The sequence below is a fragment of the Netta rufina genome (genome assembly GCF_964035555.1).
Source record: "Netta rufina genome assembly, chromosome: 11".
Taxonomy (NCBI): domain Eukaryota; kingdom Metazoa; phylum Chordata; class Aves; order Anseriformes; family Anatidae; genus Netta; species Netta rufina.
Genome location: NC_140134.1, coordinates 10,325,930 through 10,342,284, shown reverse-complemented (window position 1 = coordinate 10,342,284; position 16,355 = coordinate 10,325,930). Strand labels below are relative to the sequence as shown.

The window sequence follows — 16,355 nt, the reverse complement described above, 5'->3', positions numbered from 1 at the left end:
TTGCCCGGTGAGGAAGAATTGATTTTATGGTGAAACACTCTTTTTTTTTTTTTCTCCCCTCTAAAAACAGCTTTTCCTTCCCATGAAAGCAGCCGGGCGAGCTCCGAGACGAGCCCAGACACCCTGTCACACTTGCAGGGAGCTGCGAAAACAGTCTGCTTCCCCCTTGTTGGCTGGGGAGGGAGGAATGTCCCTGCCTGGCCCTAAAAACGGTGCTTGGGAAGCACCTGGGGGGGCCAGGGCTTGCTGCTGGGGACACAGGGGCTGTGCCAGGCTGGGGACGAGGTGACCCGGGGCCATGGGTGTCCTCCCACCTGGGGATCAAAGGGACAAGATGCAAGGTCCCTGAGTGCCTACATCCCCCCAGCTGCTCCAATTTGTGGCAGTTTTATCCCTCTTTCCTCATCCTGAGCTGGTTTTCTCCCTCTTTTCTCATCCACAGCTGGTTTTCTTCCTCCTTTTTCATCCAGAGCTGCCACGTTGTTCGCACTCTACCTGCTACAGCATCGCCTGGAGCCCACAGCGTTGCAGCCATGGGTCGAGTGACCCAGAGTGAGGAAATTATATATAGAAAGGCAGGAGATAGAGATGTCATTAGAGAGAAGCTGGGAGTCGGGAGAGCACCTCCAGGCCTTTTTTTTTTTTTTTTTTTTTTTTTTTTGTGGATGAAAGGAGCTTACTTCAGTGAATAGCATGATTATATTCAGATTCCCATTTAGGCTGCTCCAAGTTGTACAACAAAAGGAATATTAAATGATACTGCAAAATTTATGTTACAAATCAATGTAACCTGCATAAATCAGCCCAGCCCAGGCAGGAAGGTAGGGCTTGCTTTTCTCGAAGTGGCTGCTTTAGAAATGAGGTGCTGCCTTGGAAATGAAAGGGGCTGCGTCCAGCTGCAGAAGACCTTAGAAGAACGCCATGCCTTCAGCCAGCTGCATCTCCTTACTCCCTTATTCTTTTCCAGGACACAAACTGATCTGGTTAGAGGAGCTTTTAGGAGTTTACGCATGTTTTTCAGAGCTAAAACTCTTTGTACATGGAAAATGCCCCCTCTCTTCTGGCTTTAACTGCTTTTCACCTCCCATCCCACCAGAGCTGGGCCCGGCCAGCAGAGCTGTCCCAGTTTCCCCAGCTCTGCTCAGCACAAGGCAGCAGATCTGTGCTGTGCTGGAGCTCAACTTCTCCAAAAAGTGGACTTTTAAAAGTATGTTTTGCAGCCTGAACAAGAACAGACCCACAAAACCCAACCTGGCAACACAATCCCTGCCCTGCCACTCACAAATCCCCCTTTCTGCCCTTAAAATCTTTGTCTCTGACCAGGGTTTGCTTTTCTCACCTTTCAGAAGCGGAAGGTGGGGAAGTGACTCGCTGCCCCCTGGTTCTGCCTCTCCTTCCAGTGAGTGTCCAAATCCTTGGATGACATCTGGAGGTGAGTGTTCATGAATGTCCCTGCCACCGAGCACCCCGAGCACCCTGCATCCCTTCTGGCCGGTCCCTTGCCCTGCCAGCAGATCCTTGCAGCTCCTGCCCCAGCCCCACTCCCTGCTGAGCTGCCCACTCCCTGGGGACCTCGCCCATGCTGGCAGGCGGACCCAAAAACCTGCCAATATGTTCAAGGTCCTGCTGAGTTTTGGAGTGGCCCCTGGATATTAATACAGGGTGAGAGCGCATTGTCCCCTTGCCACAAAACCCCCTGGGTTTTGCTACTAAGAGCAAGGAAGAGCTGGCCGAGGGCAGAGTTCAGGCTGTTTTGCTGTTGTTTTATCAGCCTAGGACATCGTGTGTGGCACGGCTTGGTGACAGATGATGGATGTCCCTCTCCATCTTAAGGCACACATTTGTCCCGTTGTATCCTCGGGAACTCAGCCTTGCTTTCCTAAATGCAATTGCTCCAGAGGAGCCACTCTGTCCTGAGCATCCCCTTCCCATTCTTTCTCTCAGCCCAGGCCTGAATGTGGTTTCCCTTTATTCCTGAGCAAGCACAGAGCACAAAAAAGCCCCGGCACCCTTTTTGTGCCCTAACTTGCCCAAATCCCTTCTCCCTTGAAAGCAGCTGCATTTTTCGGTGGTGCCTTGGAGGTACCCGCCGGGCTCCTGACTTAGGCACAGCCAACCGAGGGATTGTTCTGAAAGGGATTTGTTAGTATTAATTACGCCACGTCCCTGCTGAGATTTTTAACAAGATTATGCTTCCCGAGCGCCGCTGCTCTGCTTCCCCTCCTACTCCTTCCTTTCCATTTCAAAGCACGGTGCATGCAGCGGGGCTTGTTATTTTATTTTTCTGTTGTTCCCCCGCAGGATGCTGGTGAGGGGGGAGCATGCAGGAGCCTCCCCAGCTGCTCGGGGTCCCCGTGCAATGCTGAGAAGGGGCAGGCGAGCCTCAGCTTGGGACCTCAGCATATCCAGGAGCCACACGTTTGTCCCACCCCATCCTCCTGCCTCCCTTTCAACCCCCAAAACCTGCAGATCCAGAGGCAGACGTGGCTTTTAGCAAAACGAAGCCGGATTTGCGCTTGCACCAGAAATTCCCCGACCTCGTGGGTTTATTTTCCCTGTAGGATTAGCGAGGTTAAGTCAACGAGGGCGATCCGATTTGGGCTCGATGCTATTCTCGGTGGGGTTTAGGTGCCGTGGCACGGGCGGGTGTGTGGATTCCTGGCGTGAGGCAGCTTTTGTGGGATAAGGGGCAGCACAGCGATAATCAGCCTTGTGCCAGCTGGGAGCTAACCCCTGGAAATGGTTTCAGGAGGCCTCTTTGTGGGGTGCCATTGCTCTGGGGGGGGGGTTGCAGCTTTTTGGGGGTCCCTGTCTTGCTCCCAGTGAAGGGGATGTGATTGTGCATGAGGCACCAGCTTGCTGTGAGGAAGCATTTTTCTCTCTCCCCACTATAAAACAGAGATGGACATCACCTCAGGGTGCTGCTGGAAGGTGATGGAGGTTTTAGGGCCAACCAGTCGTGTGGATAAGGGTGCTCCACGTCCTCCTCTCTGAGGAGAGCATCCTTGGTCCTCCTGTGCTTTGACGTCAGAAAAGTGTCAGAAAAGGTGAGGACTTGGGGAGGTGAAAAATGAGGCCCAGAGTTGGACCACAGCTCGGCATCACGGTGGTTTCAGTAGGAGGGATGGAAGCCCTGGGAGATGCCCCTGGGACGATGCAATCCCATTGAGATGGCCCCAAACCCAGGCATGGCTGGGACAAGCACCCGCATTCTCCCCAGCCCCTGCCTCCAAGGCCAACTGGAAGCACTGGGAGCTACTGGGAGGCTTTCAGAAGGGCTCGGAGGTTCCACGCTTGGATTTGTTGTGTGCTCACCCCCCTGGAAGACACGGGAAGAAAACATGACCCCTCTCCAACCACCGCTGGCCACCTTCTAGCCACCAGTTTTCCAATTCCTCCTCAATTTTTCCTGCCTTCCTGAATTTTTCCTCCTCTTTTCACCCCAGCGATGCCGGGGCCAGCCACCTCCCTTTCCGACGGGTGTCTGTTTATTTTGACCCGAGCAAAAAGGCTCCTTTTAAGAGTAAGTGCTGAGGTCCTCCCGCCGCATTATGTAGCATAAAGCACAGCACCGCTCAGCCAATTACCCTAATGCTGCTTATTTGCTCTTGTTACAGCGAGTAATTGCTCACCCAGAAGCTATTAAATTAGATAAGAGCAGAACAAACAAAACTATTCATTTTATTCACCGTATATTTATACACCTACCACTCCGGAGCAAGCAGCCACCACGCTCGGGCGCTGTGAGTTTTCCTTGCTAGGGAGGCGAGGGCGAGATGCTTGGCACTGCCTGGGGGGGTTGGGGCTTTCCTCCTGCATTGTCTGGGGGAAAAGTGGGGGCGTGGAGGGGTTGGGTTGTCCTCCTCCAGCCTGCTGCCTTCGGGGCTTCCCACCGTGGGGAAACTGAGGCACGGGGTCAGGATCGCGCCCTGATTATGGAATAAATCAGGGTTGGAGGGGGGACCCCAAGTGCTTTTAATTCCCACTGGTGCTCTTCCTCCCCCAGCCCCGGTTTGAGCTGGATACTGGGCAGGGTGACCCAGCTCTTAGGGGTGAGCAGGCACTGGTGGCACCGCAGGGGATACTGGGGATACTGGGGTGCCCCCAGTTCCCAGCTGGGGGGAGGAGGAGCAGGGTTATTGCCCGAGATGTTCTGTGCCCAGCCCTGGTTCCTGCACCCCATCCACGCTGGGACAGCGAGCTCCACGCCAGGGCTGCCACCTGCCCCCGAACCGTGCATTAAAACTCAGTGTTTTTTGGGGAAAACACCATTTTCTGATTAAACAGATGTCCCTTTTCATCCGGTTTCACCCACGGCTGGAAGGTGGTGGGGTGGTTATTGGGGTGGGCTTGGTCCCTCGGTGGGCTTTGCTCACAGCCAGGTGGTCCCGGTCTCAAAGGGCAGCAGAAATTTAAGTGAGTTAAATTAATTTTTTTCTTAATTAAAAATTAAGAAGTGACGTGCTCATGGCAAACACCAAGCTAAGTGGTGCTGGGAGCTGTGGGGAGGTGGGGAGGAGTCGGTTTGTTATTTGGGGGTACCTAAAGGGGGTGAGAGAGGGTTTCTCATGGGAAGATGTGATGCTCGGGATGCTGCTCCCTGCTGCAAGCCCCCAGAATAAAAACATACCCCAAAATATAATTCCCAAGGGCTACTTTGTTCTGATTTCTTGGACAATTTCTGCGTTTCATTGCTCCCTTTGAAGCCAAAGCTCCCGGTCCTGCTGCCCCATCAGTGGGCGAGATGACCCCGGGTGTCCCCCAGCACCGCTCCGTCCCCCCCCTGCGCCGAGGGACATCCATCCCCTCCTGGCCGGGACCACCGGGGTATGGGATTTGGGGACTTGTCACCCCAGGGGTGGCTTCCCATGGGGTTTCAGTGGGGCGCCAGGAGGTGGCTGTCCCCAGCGCTGCCACCCAAGCGTGGGCTGCTGGCACCATCTAGTGGGTGCTGCCCCCTCGCCCCGCTGCCGTGTGCCACCCCCTAGTTTTTGGGACAGATGTGGGGCCACCCCCTAGTTTTTGGGACAGATGTGGGGCCACCCCCTGAGCCCTCAGGGGACATCGAGCCCCCTCGGGGACATGGGGTGGGATCCTGCGGCCCTGGAGAAGGGGGACGGGGACCAAAGTCCCCACTGCTGCAGCGATGTCCTAAGGGTTTGGGGGGTTTGAGGAGGGGGCAGCGAGAACCCAAAAGTGGGGCAGGGGGATATTGGGGTGCTGGGGGACAGCCAAGGGGGGGTAACCCGCATGTCCCTGTCCCCAAGCAGGGCTGGGAGGCCGGGCCAGGCTTTTCCTTCCTGGAGAGCGCCGCTGCCTATTGCATCAACTCCGGCATTTCCAGTCCCTGCGGGAGAAGGGAGGAGCGCGGCAGGGAAAAGGGAGAAGAAAAGAAATGGGGGGGACATGGGGCCGGGGAGGGGGTCTGGGGGTCGCTTCGGTCCCTCCAGCACTGGGGTAGCCTCCCCTTGGGTGACTGTCCCCATCCGTCCCCGTGCTGGCCTCGGCTCCCGGGTTCTGGGCACGGAAAGGAGGGGAAAAAGGGAAAAAGGAAAAAAATCTCCACGTGGAAACGCGCGGCCCTACAGCCGGGACCTAAAGCAGCAGGGAAACCAGCCGGGATCCCGCCTCGGTTTCCCCAAGCAGGGGTGAGGCAAGAATCCAGGAAAGTCTCCAAAATGCCACAGTTGGGGAATTCTGGGGGAAAAGTTCCCCTTTTTGGTGCAGCTGGAAGCTGAGAGCCCAAAGCTCGGGGTCTGCCCTTCACCCCGGCATCAGGCCTGCGGTTGGGTCCCTGCAGAAAATGGGGTCGTGTTATATCCCCCACACCTCTTTTGGGGCCGTTTTGTGGTGTTTTTGTATAACGCTGATGTCCGGGGGAGGTTTTTACCCAAAATATCCGGAGGGTGATAGAAACAAAACCACACTGTTTTTGTTTGCTGTTGTTTTGATCCTGATTGGAAACAATCCCGAAATTCTGGGATTATTTGGGGGGGTTATAGGTTGGGAGGGGTTATAGACTGGGGAGGGGGTGCTTGGGGGTATTTTGGTGGGAGATGTTTGGGGGGGTAATGGGGCATTTGGGAGAGGGGATTTGGAGGGAGGTGTTTGGGGAATGTTTTGGGGGGTATTTGAGGGGATATTTGGGAGGGGTGTTTGGGTAGGAGGATGTTTTGGGGGTGTTTGGGGGAGGTATTTAAGGGGAGACGTTTTGGGGGGTATTTTTGGAGGTGTGTTTGGGGGGTTGATATGTGGGAAGGGGCTATTTGGGGAGGGAATGGGGGGGCAATTGGGAAGGGGCATCTCGAGGGGGGGAATTGGGAGGGAGCATTTGGGGGAGGTGGTTTGGAAGGAGATATTTGGGGGGGTTTTTTGAGGGGGTTATTTGGGAGGGGGTGTTTGGGAGGGGGAATTTTGGAGGGAGATATTTGGGAGGAGGTAGTGGGGGGGCGTTTTGAGGGGAGGCGTTTGGAGGGAGATCTTTTGGGGGAGGTACTTGGGGGAGGATATTTTGGAGGGTGGTACTTGGGGGAGGACGTCTTGGGGGAGGTATTTGGGGGAGGATGTCTTGGGGGAGGTATTTGGGGGAGGACATTTTGGAGGAGTTATTCGGGGAGGTACTCGGGGGGGGAGGGGGGGACTATTTAGGGGAGGACTTTTTTTTGGGGGGGTGGAAAAGGCTAATTGAAGGGGGCATGCCTCTGCCCCCAGACCCTTCCTGAAGCCCCCTCTCCCCACAACCGAGCCGATCGCAGCTCCCAGCTCGGAGGGGGCTGCTCGGGGGCCCCCCCACTCCCCAAATCCCCCCTCCCCGGCGGCGGGGCGGGGGCGGAGGAGGCGCCTGGCAGCCGGCGGCCGCCCCCCCAGCTCCGGCTGCCCCGCAGCGAGCCGAGCCGAGCCGAGCCGAGCCGGGCCGGGCGGGGATGGGCAGGAGCAGCCGCCCGGGGGCCGGGGGCCGGTAGCGGGGGAGGCGATGGGGGGCCGGGGGGTTTGGTGGGGGCTTTGGGCAGCGCTGGGCTGCGGCTTGTGGCTGCTGGCCGGGGGGCAGGATGCCGTCGGGAGGGCCGGGGAGCCCTGGAGGCAGCTGATCCGCTGGGAGAACAACGGGCGGGTGTACAGCCTGCTCAACACCGGCGCCGAGTACGTGCCTCCGGGGGGAGAGAGGCCCGGGGGGGCCCGGCTGCTGCTGGCCGACGAAGCTCCCGGCCGAGGGGGTCGGAGGCAGGCGCCTCCACCGCCCCGCTTGGGCTCCGAGACGGTGCGGGGCCACACTCGGCACCCCTTCGGCTTCGGGCAGGTGCCCGACAACTGGAGGGACGGGCCGGTGGGCGACAGCGTGGGCTCGCCGCGCTTGAGGCCGGCAGGACGCCAGCGCCAGCCTTCCTCCTCCTCCTCCTCCTCTTCCTCCTCCTCGTCCTCGTCCTCCTCGTCCTTCGCCTACGCGGCCTTCGGGCAGCCGCTGTACCCCCAGCCGCCCTTCCCGCAGCCCCCCTTCGAGCCCTACGAGGCGGCCCCACGGGCATCCTACGACGAGGCGTACGCCTACTACCGCGCCACGGGTGCCGGCGGGGCGGCCGTGGCCTCGGCGGCGGCGGGGGCCAGCGTGGTGTACCCCTTCCAGCCCCGAGCGCGCTACGAGGACTACGGGGAGGAGCAGAGCCCCTACCGAGCTCAGGGCTACTACCCCGAGCGGCCCTATGCCCCTCAACCGGCCGACGGCTTGGACCGGAGGTACTCCCACAGCTTGTACCACGACGCCGGGGCCGGCGCGGAGCAGGGTGGCGCGGACTCCTTCGGCCTCGACCAACGCGGCGTGGCCTCCACGGATAACCTCCAAGCGCCCGTCGGCTCGCCACAGGCGGGTGGGATGGCGTACGGGAGCCAGTACCAGCCCCACGAGCCGCAGCCGCCTTTCGGGGTGGTGATGGAGCCCTACGGGGCCCCCCGCCCCGAGCCCTACGTGCCCCCTCGCCCCGAGCCCTACGTGCCCGCCCGCAGCCCCGAGGTGCCGCAAGCCGTCCCCGACAGCCAGGCGCGGCTCAGCGTGGGGAGCGTCTACAGGCCCAGCCAAGGAGGACGGGGTGAGTTTTGGGGGGCTCTGAGGTGGGACGGTGCCCCCAGTGCCCCCTCGCCCTTGGGGATGGTGGCCCCAAGCTCGTGGCATCGGGGTCTGGTGGTGGATGCACCCCAAGGGATGCTGACACGGGGGTTGAGGGGCTGGGGATGCTGGAATGTGGTTTGGGGAGGGTGTTTTGGGGTGGGGTGGGGGTGATGTGAAGGGACAGAGGCAGGTCCCACTGAAGGCCAGCTGTGTCCTGGGTCCTCCTGCAAGCGTGGGGTGGTTGTGTGTTGTGGGATAGGAGATGTGACACTTGTGGGGTGGTTGTGTGCCTTGTCCCGGGTCGTCCTGCATCACGGTTGTGTGCCGTGAGATAGCGACGTGATGTGGTTGTGGGGTGGTTGTGTGCCATGTCCCAGGCCCTCCTGTATCCGTGGGGTGGATATGTGCCATGGGATTGCTGGCATGATGCACTTGTGGGATGGTTCTGTGCCATGTCCCAGGCCCTCCTGCATCCATGGGGTAGATGTGTGCTATGGGATAGGGGTGCACTGTGCTTGTGGGGTGGTTGTGTGCTGTGTTAGGGGCCCTTCTGTGTTCATGGGGTGGTTGTGTGCCATGTCCCAGTTCCTCCTGCATCCGTGGGGTGGATGTGTGCCATGGGATGAGGGCACAGTGTTTATGGGGTGGGTTTGTGCTGTGTCCCCGCTCATCCTGCCTCCATGGGGTGGCTGCATGCTGTGTGCTCTGTGTGTGGCTCCGTACTGCCTCCCTTGGGACCCCAATGCCCCCACCCGGCTCCATCATCCCCGTCCCTCAAGGGAGGCGCCCAGCAGAGGTCACAGCAGGGCTGCCGTGGCTCCGTGCCCCACTGACCCGACACCGGTGCAATCCTGTGGCTTTTGGCTGAGGGTTGCTGAAATTTGAGGCAGGGCTGGAGGGCGCGAGGAGCAGCAGCCTGGGGGATCTGATCCCTGCCTGTCCCCTGGGAAACCCTCCTCGGCTGGAGCCTCCGACCCGGCTGACCCCACAACCCATCCGGCCCCGTCCCTGCTTTCTGGGAAAAGCCCCACAGCCCGGCCCCGTTGCGTGCAAGCGAGGGAGCACAGCGCAAGCAGCCAGCCCGGGTCAGCGGGAGGTCTCACAGGAGAAGTGTGGGAAAGTGATTTTGGGATGGAGTTTGTGCAGAGGGGACCTCTGGCCCCCGGTGCTGGAGGCCAGGGCATGACGGGGATGGTGTCAGGGTCAAAATGGTGTTGGGGCCCTCGGGGTGACTTAGCTGTGCCATGGAGGGACAGCGGGGCCACCCCTCGGGGTCACCTTGTCACCTGCAGAGCCACCCTGGGCAGGTTCCTTAATTGGGAAGGAGGCTTTTGGCAGCGGAGCCAAACATTAATTACGCCCCTAATCTCTTCAAACACGCGTAATCCTGCCCGGCTCCACGAGGAATGCGCGGCATTCGCCGCCGGCTGGGCTGCCTGGGGGGGTTAATTAAGCAATTAGATCGCCCCCGGCTTCCACCTGGTGGGTTGTAAGGGCGTGCGTGAGCCTCCAGCCATCCAAAAGTGAGCCTCCATCCAACCAACCGTGAACCTCCAGCCGTCCATCCAAAGTGAGCCTCCAGCCATCCAAAGTGAGCCTCCAGCCATCCAAAAGTGAGCCTCCATCCATCCAAAGTGAGCCTCCAGCCATCCAAAAGTGAGCCTCCATCCATCCAAAGTGAGCCTCCAGCCACCCAGGACCGTGTCCTGGAGCTCCATGGCTCAGGTACTGGTGCCGTGGCAAGGCGCTGTTGGTGCTCTCCCACCCCGTGCTCCTGGCTGCAGCCTCCCCGCTCCCCAGGGACCCACCTCCACCTCCACCTCCCCTCCGAGCCTCGATGAGGCCTCCCCCAGTGGGTCCCTTGGCCTGACCCCTACCTGGTACCGGTTCCTCCCGCTCCGGGAGAAAGTGAGGCTGTGCCAGGGCTGGAAAATTCCCACATTGGTCTGAGGGCATGCAAGGCCTCCCGCCTCCTGGAGCTCGTCCCCCTTCAGGACCCCGTTTTGGGCAGGAGGTGTAGAACAAAGCGCCAATTTTATGGGTTTGACCTCACCTCCTCCTGGCCCAGCACCGAGGGCTGGGGAAGTGGAGGCCAGCGGTGTCTGCGTCTATCCGTGTCAGCCTGCAGTACTAAGCACATGTGAACTTTCTAAAATAAAAACAACCCCAACCCTTCTCCTTTTCCTCCTCCTTTTTTCTCCTCCTTCTCCTCCTCCTCCTCCGCCTCCTTTTTTCTCCTGATTCACTCCAACACTTTTTTTTTTTTCCACTGGAAAAAGCACGTTTGCTTTTTGCCTCTTCCTTAACGCCGTGATTTTTCTACCTGTGGGAAACAATCAAGCCCGAGAAGCAGCCGTCTCTGGGCGAAGCCGAATATTGCAGAGCAGTGAGTCAGCTCCTGCGAAGCTCAAGTTGGCCAAGACATCTGGCTGTCTTTTCAGACAGAAAGGAGGGAAAAATCCCGTTTTCGGTTGATTTTTTTTTTTTTTGCACCGCCTCTTGCTTTTCAGCTTGCTGCTCTGTGTTGATGTTATTTCTTCTTTTTCCTTGAAGGCAGGGTTGGGCTTGGGATGGGAGCTCCTCGCTGAGGATGCTCAGGTCGGGATGTGGCGAGCACCGTGTGGTTTGGGCAGCGGGTCCTGCCTCCACGTGGCTCGGGTGGGCTTTATTTTCCCTGGATCACCGTGTGCGTGCGTGGGTCACTTAAAAACAGCAGGACCTGGCACATTTCTCCCTGCTTCCCTCCGAAATACAAAAAAAAAACATCCCCAAGCTGCCACTGTCTTGATAATCCTGCCCATCGCAGCCTCGCTGCGTCAGTTTTACAGATGGGCAAACCGAGGTGATGTCGCGGTGGTTTTCGGGGTCCTTCATCCTTTGGGTCGCCTCTCCCAGGTCAGTACCTGCCTCGCCCCTTGCAGGGGGAAGGTGCCAGCCCTGCTCCCTGCATTTGGGCTTGTAAAAGCATTTTTTTTTCGGCTCAGCCCCTCACACCTGCACAAACAGCGTGGCGGGGAGCAGGCTGGCTCACTGTTATTGTGATTTTCACGGTGCATGAGAAGGAAATCTTCTCTGGCAGCTCCCTGGGCAGGCTGAGAGGCAAGGGGGCGGAGGAGGAAAAACAAACATTTTCTTGCTGTGGTTGTCCCTTTTTTTGGAGGCAGCGGTGGGGGGCTGCCAGGTCCGGGCTTGCAGGAGGTGGAAAAGAGCTCGGTCAGCGGAAAGGAGGAGGATTTGGCACAGGGGGCTCGGCGTGGAGGGTGGCAGGGGTACCTTCGTATGGTGGCCCATCTGACTGAGCTGAAACGCGGGCTGGGAAGGCGACCCTACAAAAATAGCGGGGCCGGGTGGGGTGAGCATCGCGTGGGGGGGCAAAGTCCCCGTTGGTGAAGGAGTCGGGTTTCTCCGGGAGCGTCCAAGAATTTATTATAAACACCAGGGCCGAGGAAGTGTTGTTTTGTGGACGAGGACAAACTCTTCTCCCCACATCTCACCAGCAGGATGGGCACTAAATTCAGGTGCTCACCCCAAAACGCGGCTCGGTGGGGGCCTCATTCTGTGTCTGCTGTGTTGTTTTATGGGATTTTAAGGGGGAAAAGTCCCTGCAGCCCTCCTGCCTTCCCCCTCGCCCCGCAGACCCCCCTGGGCATTACATCAGCAGTGATGACCAAGCAGCGGGGCAGGAAACGAGCTCCAATCGAGTGACGTGATCCCTCGGGGGAGGCCCGGCCGGGAAACAAGGAGGCATTGTTCTTCTTGCCCGTGGAACAAAATAATAAAATAAAACAAAACAAAATAAAGTAAAGGGGAAGGCAGGAGGAAAAAATGCAACATGCTGGAAACATCCTTGGTGCAACGGGGGGAGCTGGACTGGCTCTTGTGCTGGGGATGGGGATGGGGATGGGGTTGGGAGTGGGGAAGGGGATGGATATGAAGATGGGAATGATGAGGATGGGATTGGGATGGGGATGGGGATGGAGATGGGAATGGGGAAGGGGATGGATATGAAGATGGGAATGAAGAGGATGGGATTGGGATGGAGATGGGAATGGTAAGGATGAGATTGAGATGGGGATGGAGATGAAGATGGGAATGGTGAGGGTGAGGATGGGATTGAGATGAGGATGGAGATGGAGACGTGAATGGTGAGGATGAGGATGGAGGGGAGGATGATGAGGATGACGAGGATGGAGGATGAGGATGAGCTGGCCAGCTCACAGGAGGCCAAGCAGAGGTGCAACACCCTTGGGCACAGAGCACAGGACAGGGCTTTGCTTTGCACAAGGTTGCAATGAGGGAAACTGAGGCACAGCATGCCCGGAGACCATCAACCCCCCCAGTCCTTGCACTTTATCCCCTTGCTGGCCATATGGCGACCCTTTGGGGCCAGCACGCTGGTGAAGCTGTTGGGACCTGTGGGTGTTTTGGGTGTGCACCACACAGGAGGCCGTGTGTCCCCCGCAGGTCTCCCCGACTTGGTGCCCGACCCCAACTACGTGCAGGCGTCCACCTACGTGCAGCGGGCACACCTCTACTCGCTGCGCTGCGCCGCCGAGGAGAAGTGCCTGGCCAGGTAGGTTGGGGGTCCTGGGGGTGACAGGGTGGAGAGGGAGAGGGGGACACGGGTTGGAAATGGTGTAAAGTGGGGGAGGGAGGAGGAGGAGGGAGGGAGGAGAAGGAAGGATGGAGGGTGAAGGAGGAGGATGGGGTGAAGAATGGAAGATGAAGGATGGAGGGTGAAGGATGGAGAATGGAGGATGCAGAAGGATGGAGGGTGAAGGAAGGAGGGTAGAGAATGGAGGATAAAAGAGGAAGATGGAGCATGGAGGATAGAGGATGAAGGATGAAGAAGGAAAGGGAAGGGGAGGAAAAAGGATGGAGGATGAAGGAGGAGGATGGGGGATGAAGGATGGAAGATGAAGTATGGAGGGTGAAGGATGAAGGGTAGAGAATGGAGGAGAAGGATGAAGGAGAAGGGTGGGGGACACAGAATGAAGGATGGTGGATGAAGAATGAAGGAGGGACAGGGAAGACAAAGGAGGAAGGACAGAGGGTGAAGGATGGAAGATGAAGTTCAGAGGGTGAAGGGTGAAGGATAGAGGATGGAGGAGAAGGACAGAGGATGAAAGAGGAAGATGGAGCATGGAGGACAGAGGAAGAAGGATGATGGATGAAGGGTGTAGGAGAGGGAAGGGGAAGGGCATGGCCCCACCGCCAACTTCCACTTTCCCCAGCACCGCCTACACGGCCGAGGCCACCGACTACGACGTGCGGGTGCTCCTGCGGTTCCCGCAGCGGGTGAAGAACCAGGGCACGGCCGATTTCCTGCCCAGCCGCCCCCGGCACAGCTGGGAGTGGCACAGCTGCCACCAGTGAGTTGGGGACACCCGCCTGGCCCCCCCACTTCTGCACCCCCTCTCCTTCCCCTATGGTTTTGTGGCTCATTTCACCTGCTTGCAGCCCCGAGATCTTTTTTTTTTTTTTTTTTTTTTTGGGGGGGTCACCTGGCTTTGCCTCCTTGCTCCAGAAGTCCCCATGGTTGTGTCACCCTTTGGCCACGGGCTGGTGTAAGCATGGGGTCGCTGAAGAGCCCCTCACACCCCCAAAACTCACACCTGGGGTGGGGACAGGGCGATTTGGGGGGGATTTTTTGGGGGGTACAGCCACCCTTATGGCCTCCCGCCCCCAGGCACTACCACAGCATGGACGAGTTCAGCCACTACGACCTGCTGGATGCCACCACGGGCAGGAAGGTGGCCGAGGGCCACAAGGCCAGCTTCTGCCTGGAGGACACCACCTGCGACTTCGGCAACCTGAAGCGCTACGCCTGCACCTCCCACACCCAGGTTGGGCTCGGGATGCTCCTCAACTGGTCGGGGTCCTCGGGGCTGGTCCCCAAACCCATCTCCCTACCCCTCAAACTCATTTCCCTCCCCTCAGGGCTTGAGCCCAGGGTGCTATGACACCTACAACGCCGACATCGACTGCCAGTGGATCGATATCACGGACGTGCAGCCAGGGAATTACGTCCTAAAGGTGATGCTTTTACTTTTTAGGAGCAAAAATTGTCAATGTGTGGGCTCGTTTGTTGGGGTTCTTCTTCCCCTTTTGCTCATTTTTGCACGGTGTTTTTCCACCACCGCTTAGGTCCAAGTGAACCCCAAATACATCGTCCTGGAGTCGGACTTCACCAACAACGTGGTGCGCTGCAACATCCACTACACCGGCCGCTACGTCGCCACAACAAACTGCAAGATCTCCCAGTAAGGAGCTGTCTGTCTGTCCGTCTGGGCTCTGTCCATCCCTGGGGACGGACGAGTCAGGAGGTGGGGGGTTAATTGTCATGACTTTGGGATGGGTTTGGCAAGGGGTTGGGTTGCGGGTCAGTGCTTTCCTCCGTCACCCTGCTTGGGTGTTTATATTGAATTTTCCCCATTTTCATGTTATTTAGGAGCAGGAACAGCTGCAATATGCATTTTTCCAAAGGAATCCCTTCACCTTTTTCAGCCCCAAATCGTTGTCTTTCTCCCTGCAGATCTTGAGCCGAGGGGGCTTGAAGGACGGCACCTGCCCCAGCCCCACCACCAGCAGCTCCTCGAGCCCAAAACCACCCCAGAAAACTCACCCCAACCACTCCACATGACACGAGGGAAGCGAGAGAGACTCTCTGAAATATTTTGATACTTAACTTCTCCTTAACCTGCGTCGTTTTTCCATTTTCTGATGGAAGCTGATGACAAGTTTTAGCTGGAATAAAGGGAGAGATGCTACCGGGCCGGTAGATCTCACATTTAGCAACAGCGAGCTGGGTCATTGAACCCTTTCTGCCTTTTTTTGGGGGGTCTCCAGCAACATCACGCTCCCCGTAGGATGAAAGCAGCAAAGATTTGGAGGTGCTTCCCCTGAAATTCGGGCTGCCCACACAGCCCTCGGGACAACGGGACGCCTGGTTTTTTATTATTATTTTCACCAGCTGTAAAAAAAAAAAAAAAAGCAAAAAAAAACTCACACCAAAAAAAAAAAAAAAAGATGGAACCCATTAAAAACCCGTTGCTTTGGGCTTTTTTATTATTATTATTTTTAATCTCTTTCAAGCAGCGGAGCTGAGCTGGGGAGGGTGGTTTGGGCAGGGGGTGCTTTTGAGTGGGTGGGGTGGGCGAGGGGTCCCTTGGGTGTGGGGTCCTGGGGCCAAGGAGGCCCTGCCCTGTCCTGTCCCATGTTGCCAGGAGCTGGTGAGTGGAGACTGTGCCCAGCAGTGCCTGCAGTGGGGCCGCTGCTCCCCACTGGGTCCATCCCCATGCCCCTTTCCCATCCCCACATCCCATTCTCACCCCCCCAGTGCCATGTCCTCACCCCCTGTTACGTTTTCAGCACCTTTTGTTCCCAGATGTTTAATTTCAGCTCCAGCACTGGGTTTCTGGCCCTGCCCCAGCTCCAGGCACTGCACACACCTGATGCTCCGGCTCCTTTCAGCGCTGCCTCCTTACAGCTCGTGCCCTGCAGCTCAGCTCCACAGGGGCTGCTCCAGGTAAGAGGTGCTCCAGCTTCGCGCAGCTCCAGCTGGGCAACGTTTTCATCTCACCCTGCTCCCCAGGATTTATCTACACCCAGATCTTCATTTTCAGCTCAAGCCCTGCAGTTGAGCTCCAGGTCTACGTTTTCAATTCAGGCCCTGAGTTTCCAGCTCCAGGCCTTCATTCAGCCCCAGCCTTGCATCTCAGCACACACAGGTAGGAACTGCTTCAGCTCCTTGTGGTTTTGCCCACCATGCCCTAGGTTCCACCTCCAGCTCTGTATTTTCAGCTCATGGCATTTGTTTTCACCTTGTGCTAGCATGCATACACTGCTCCATAACTAGTTTTGGCTGGGTTTCACTACCACCATGACCATTTTGGCTTAAGCCCCGTGTTTTACCCTGGGTCTTTGTTTGCAGCTCATGCCCTGCTGCCAGCTCCAGGTCCCAGGGGTCTGCTCCAGAGGTAAGCAGGTAGGAGATGCTCAGGCTTCTCCCAGCTCCAGCCACCTGATGCTGTTTTGCCTTGTGTTTCACCACCAGCATGCTGTTTTCAGCTCCTATCCCTGTGTTCCACCCCTGGATCTCTATTCTCAGTGCATCACCTGTGTCTTCAGCTCAGGCCAGTGTATAAATAGTGTCTGATACTTATTTAAATGGGAATTTTGTTCCTTATGCACTGCATTTCACCACCAGGCTGCTGTTTTCAGTTCATGCTTTAGCTTATGCCTGGTGTTTCCA

The 16,355-nt window shown here is 57.7% G+C and overlaps 1 protein-coding gene across 1 annotated transcript; it reads left to right on the top strand.

The window, feature by feature from the left end:
- Positions 1 to 6,973: 6,973 nt before the first annotated feature.
- On the top strand, positions 6,974 to 14,368 carry LOXL1 (lysyl oxidase like 1; the record flags this gene model as incomplete). The annotated part of the gene is made up of 6 exons (XM_084293429.1): positions 6,974 to 8,081; positions 12,566 to 12,674; positions 13,336 to 13,473; positions 13,791 to 13,947; positions 14,042 to 14,137; positions 14,249 to 14,368. 6 exons carry the CDS (start codon positions 6,974 to 6,976, stop codon positions 14,366 to 14,368), a joined length of 1,728 nt encoding a protein of 575 aa, XP_084149555.1.
- Positions 14,369 to 16,355: the final 1,987 nt, after the last annotated feature.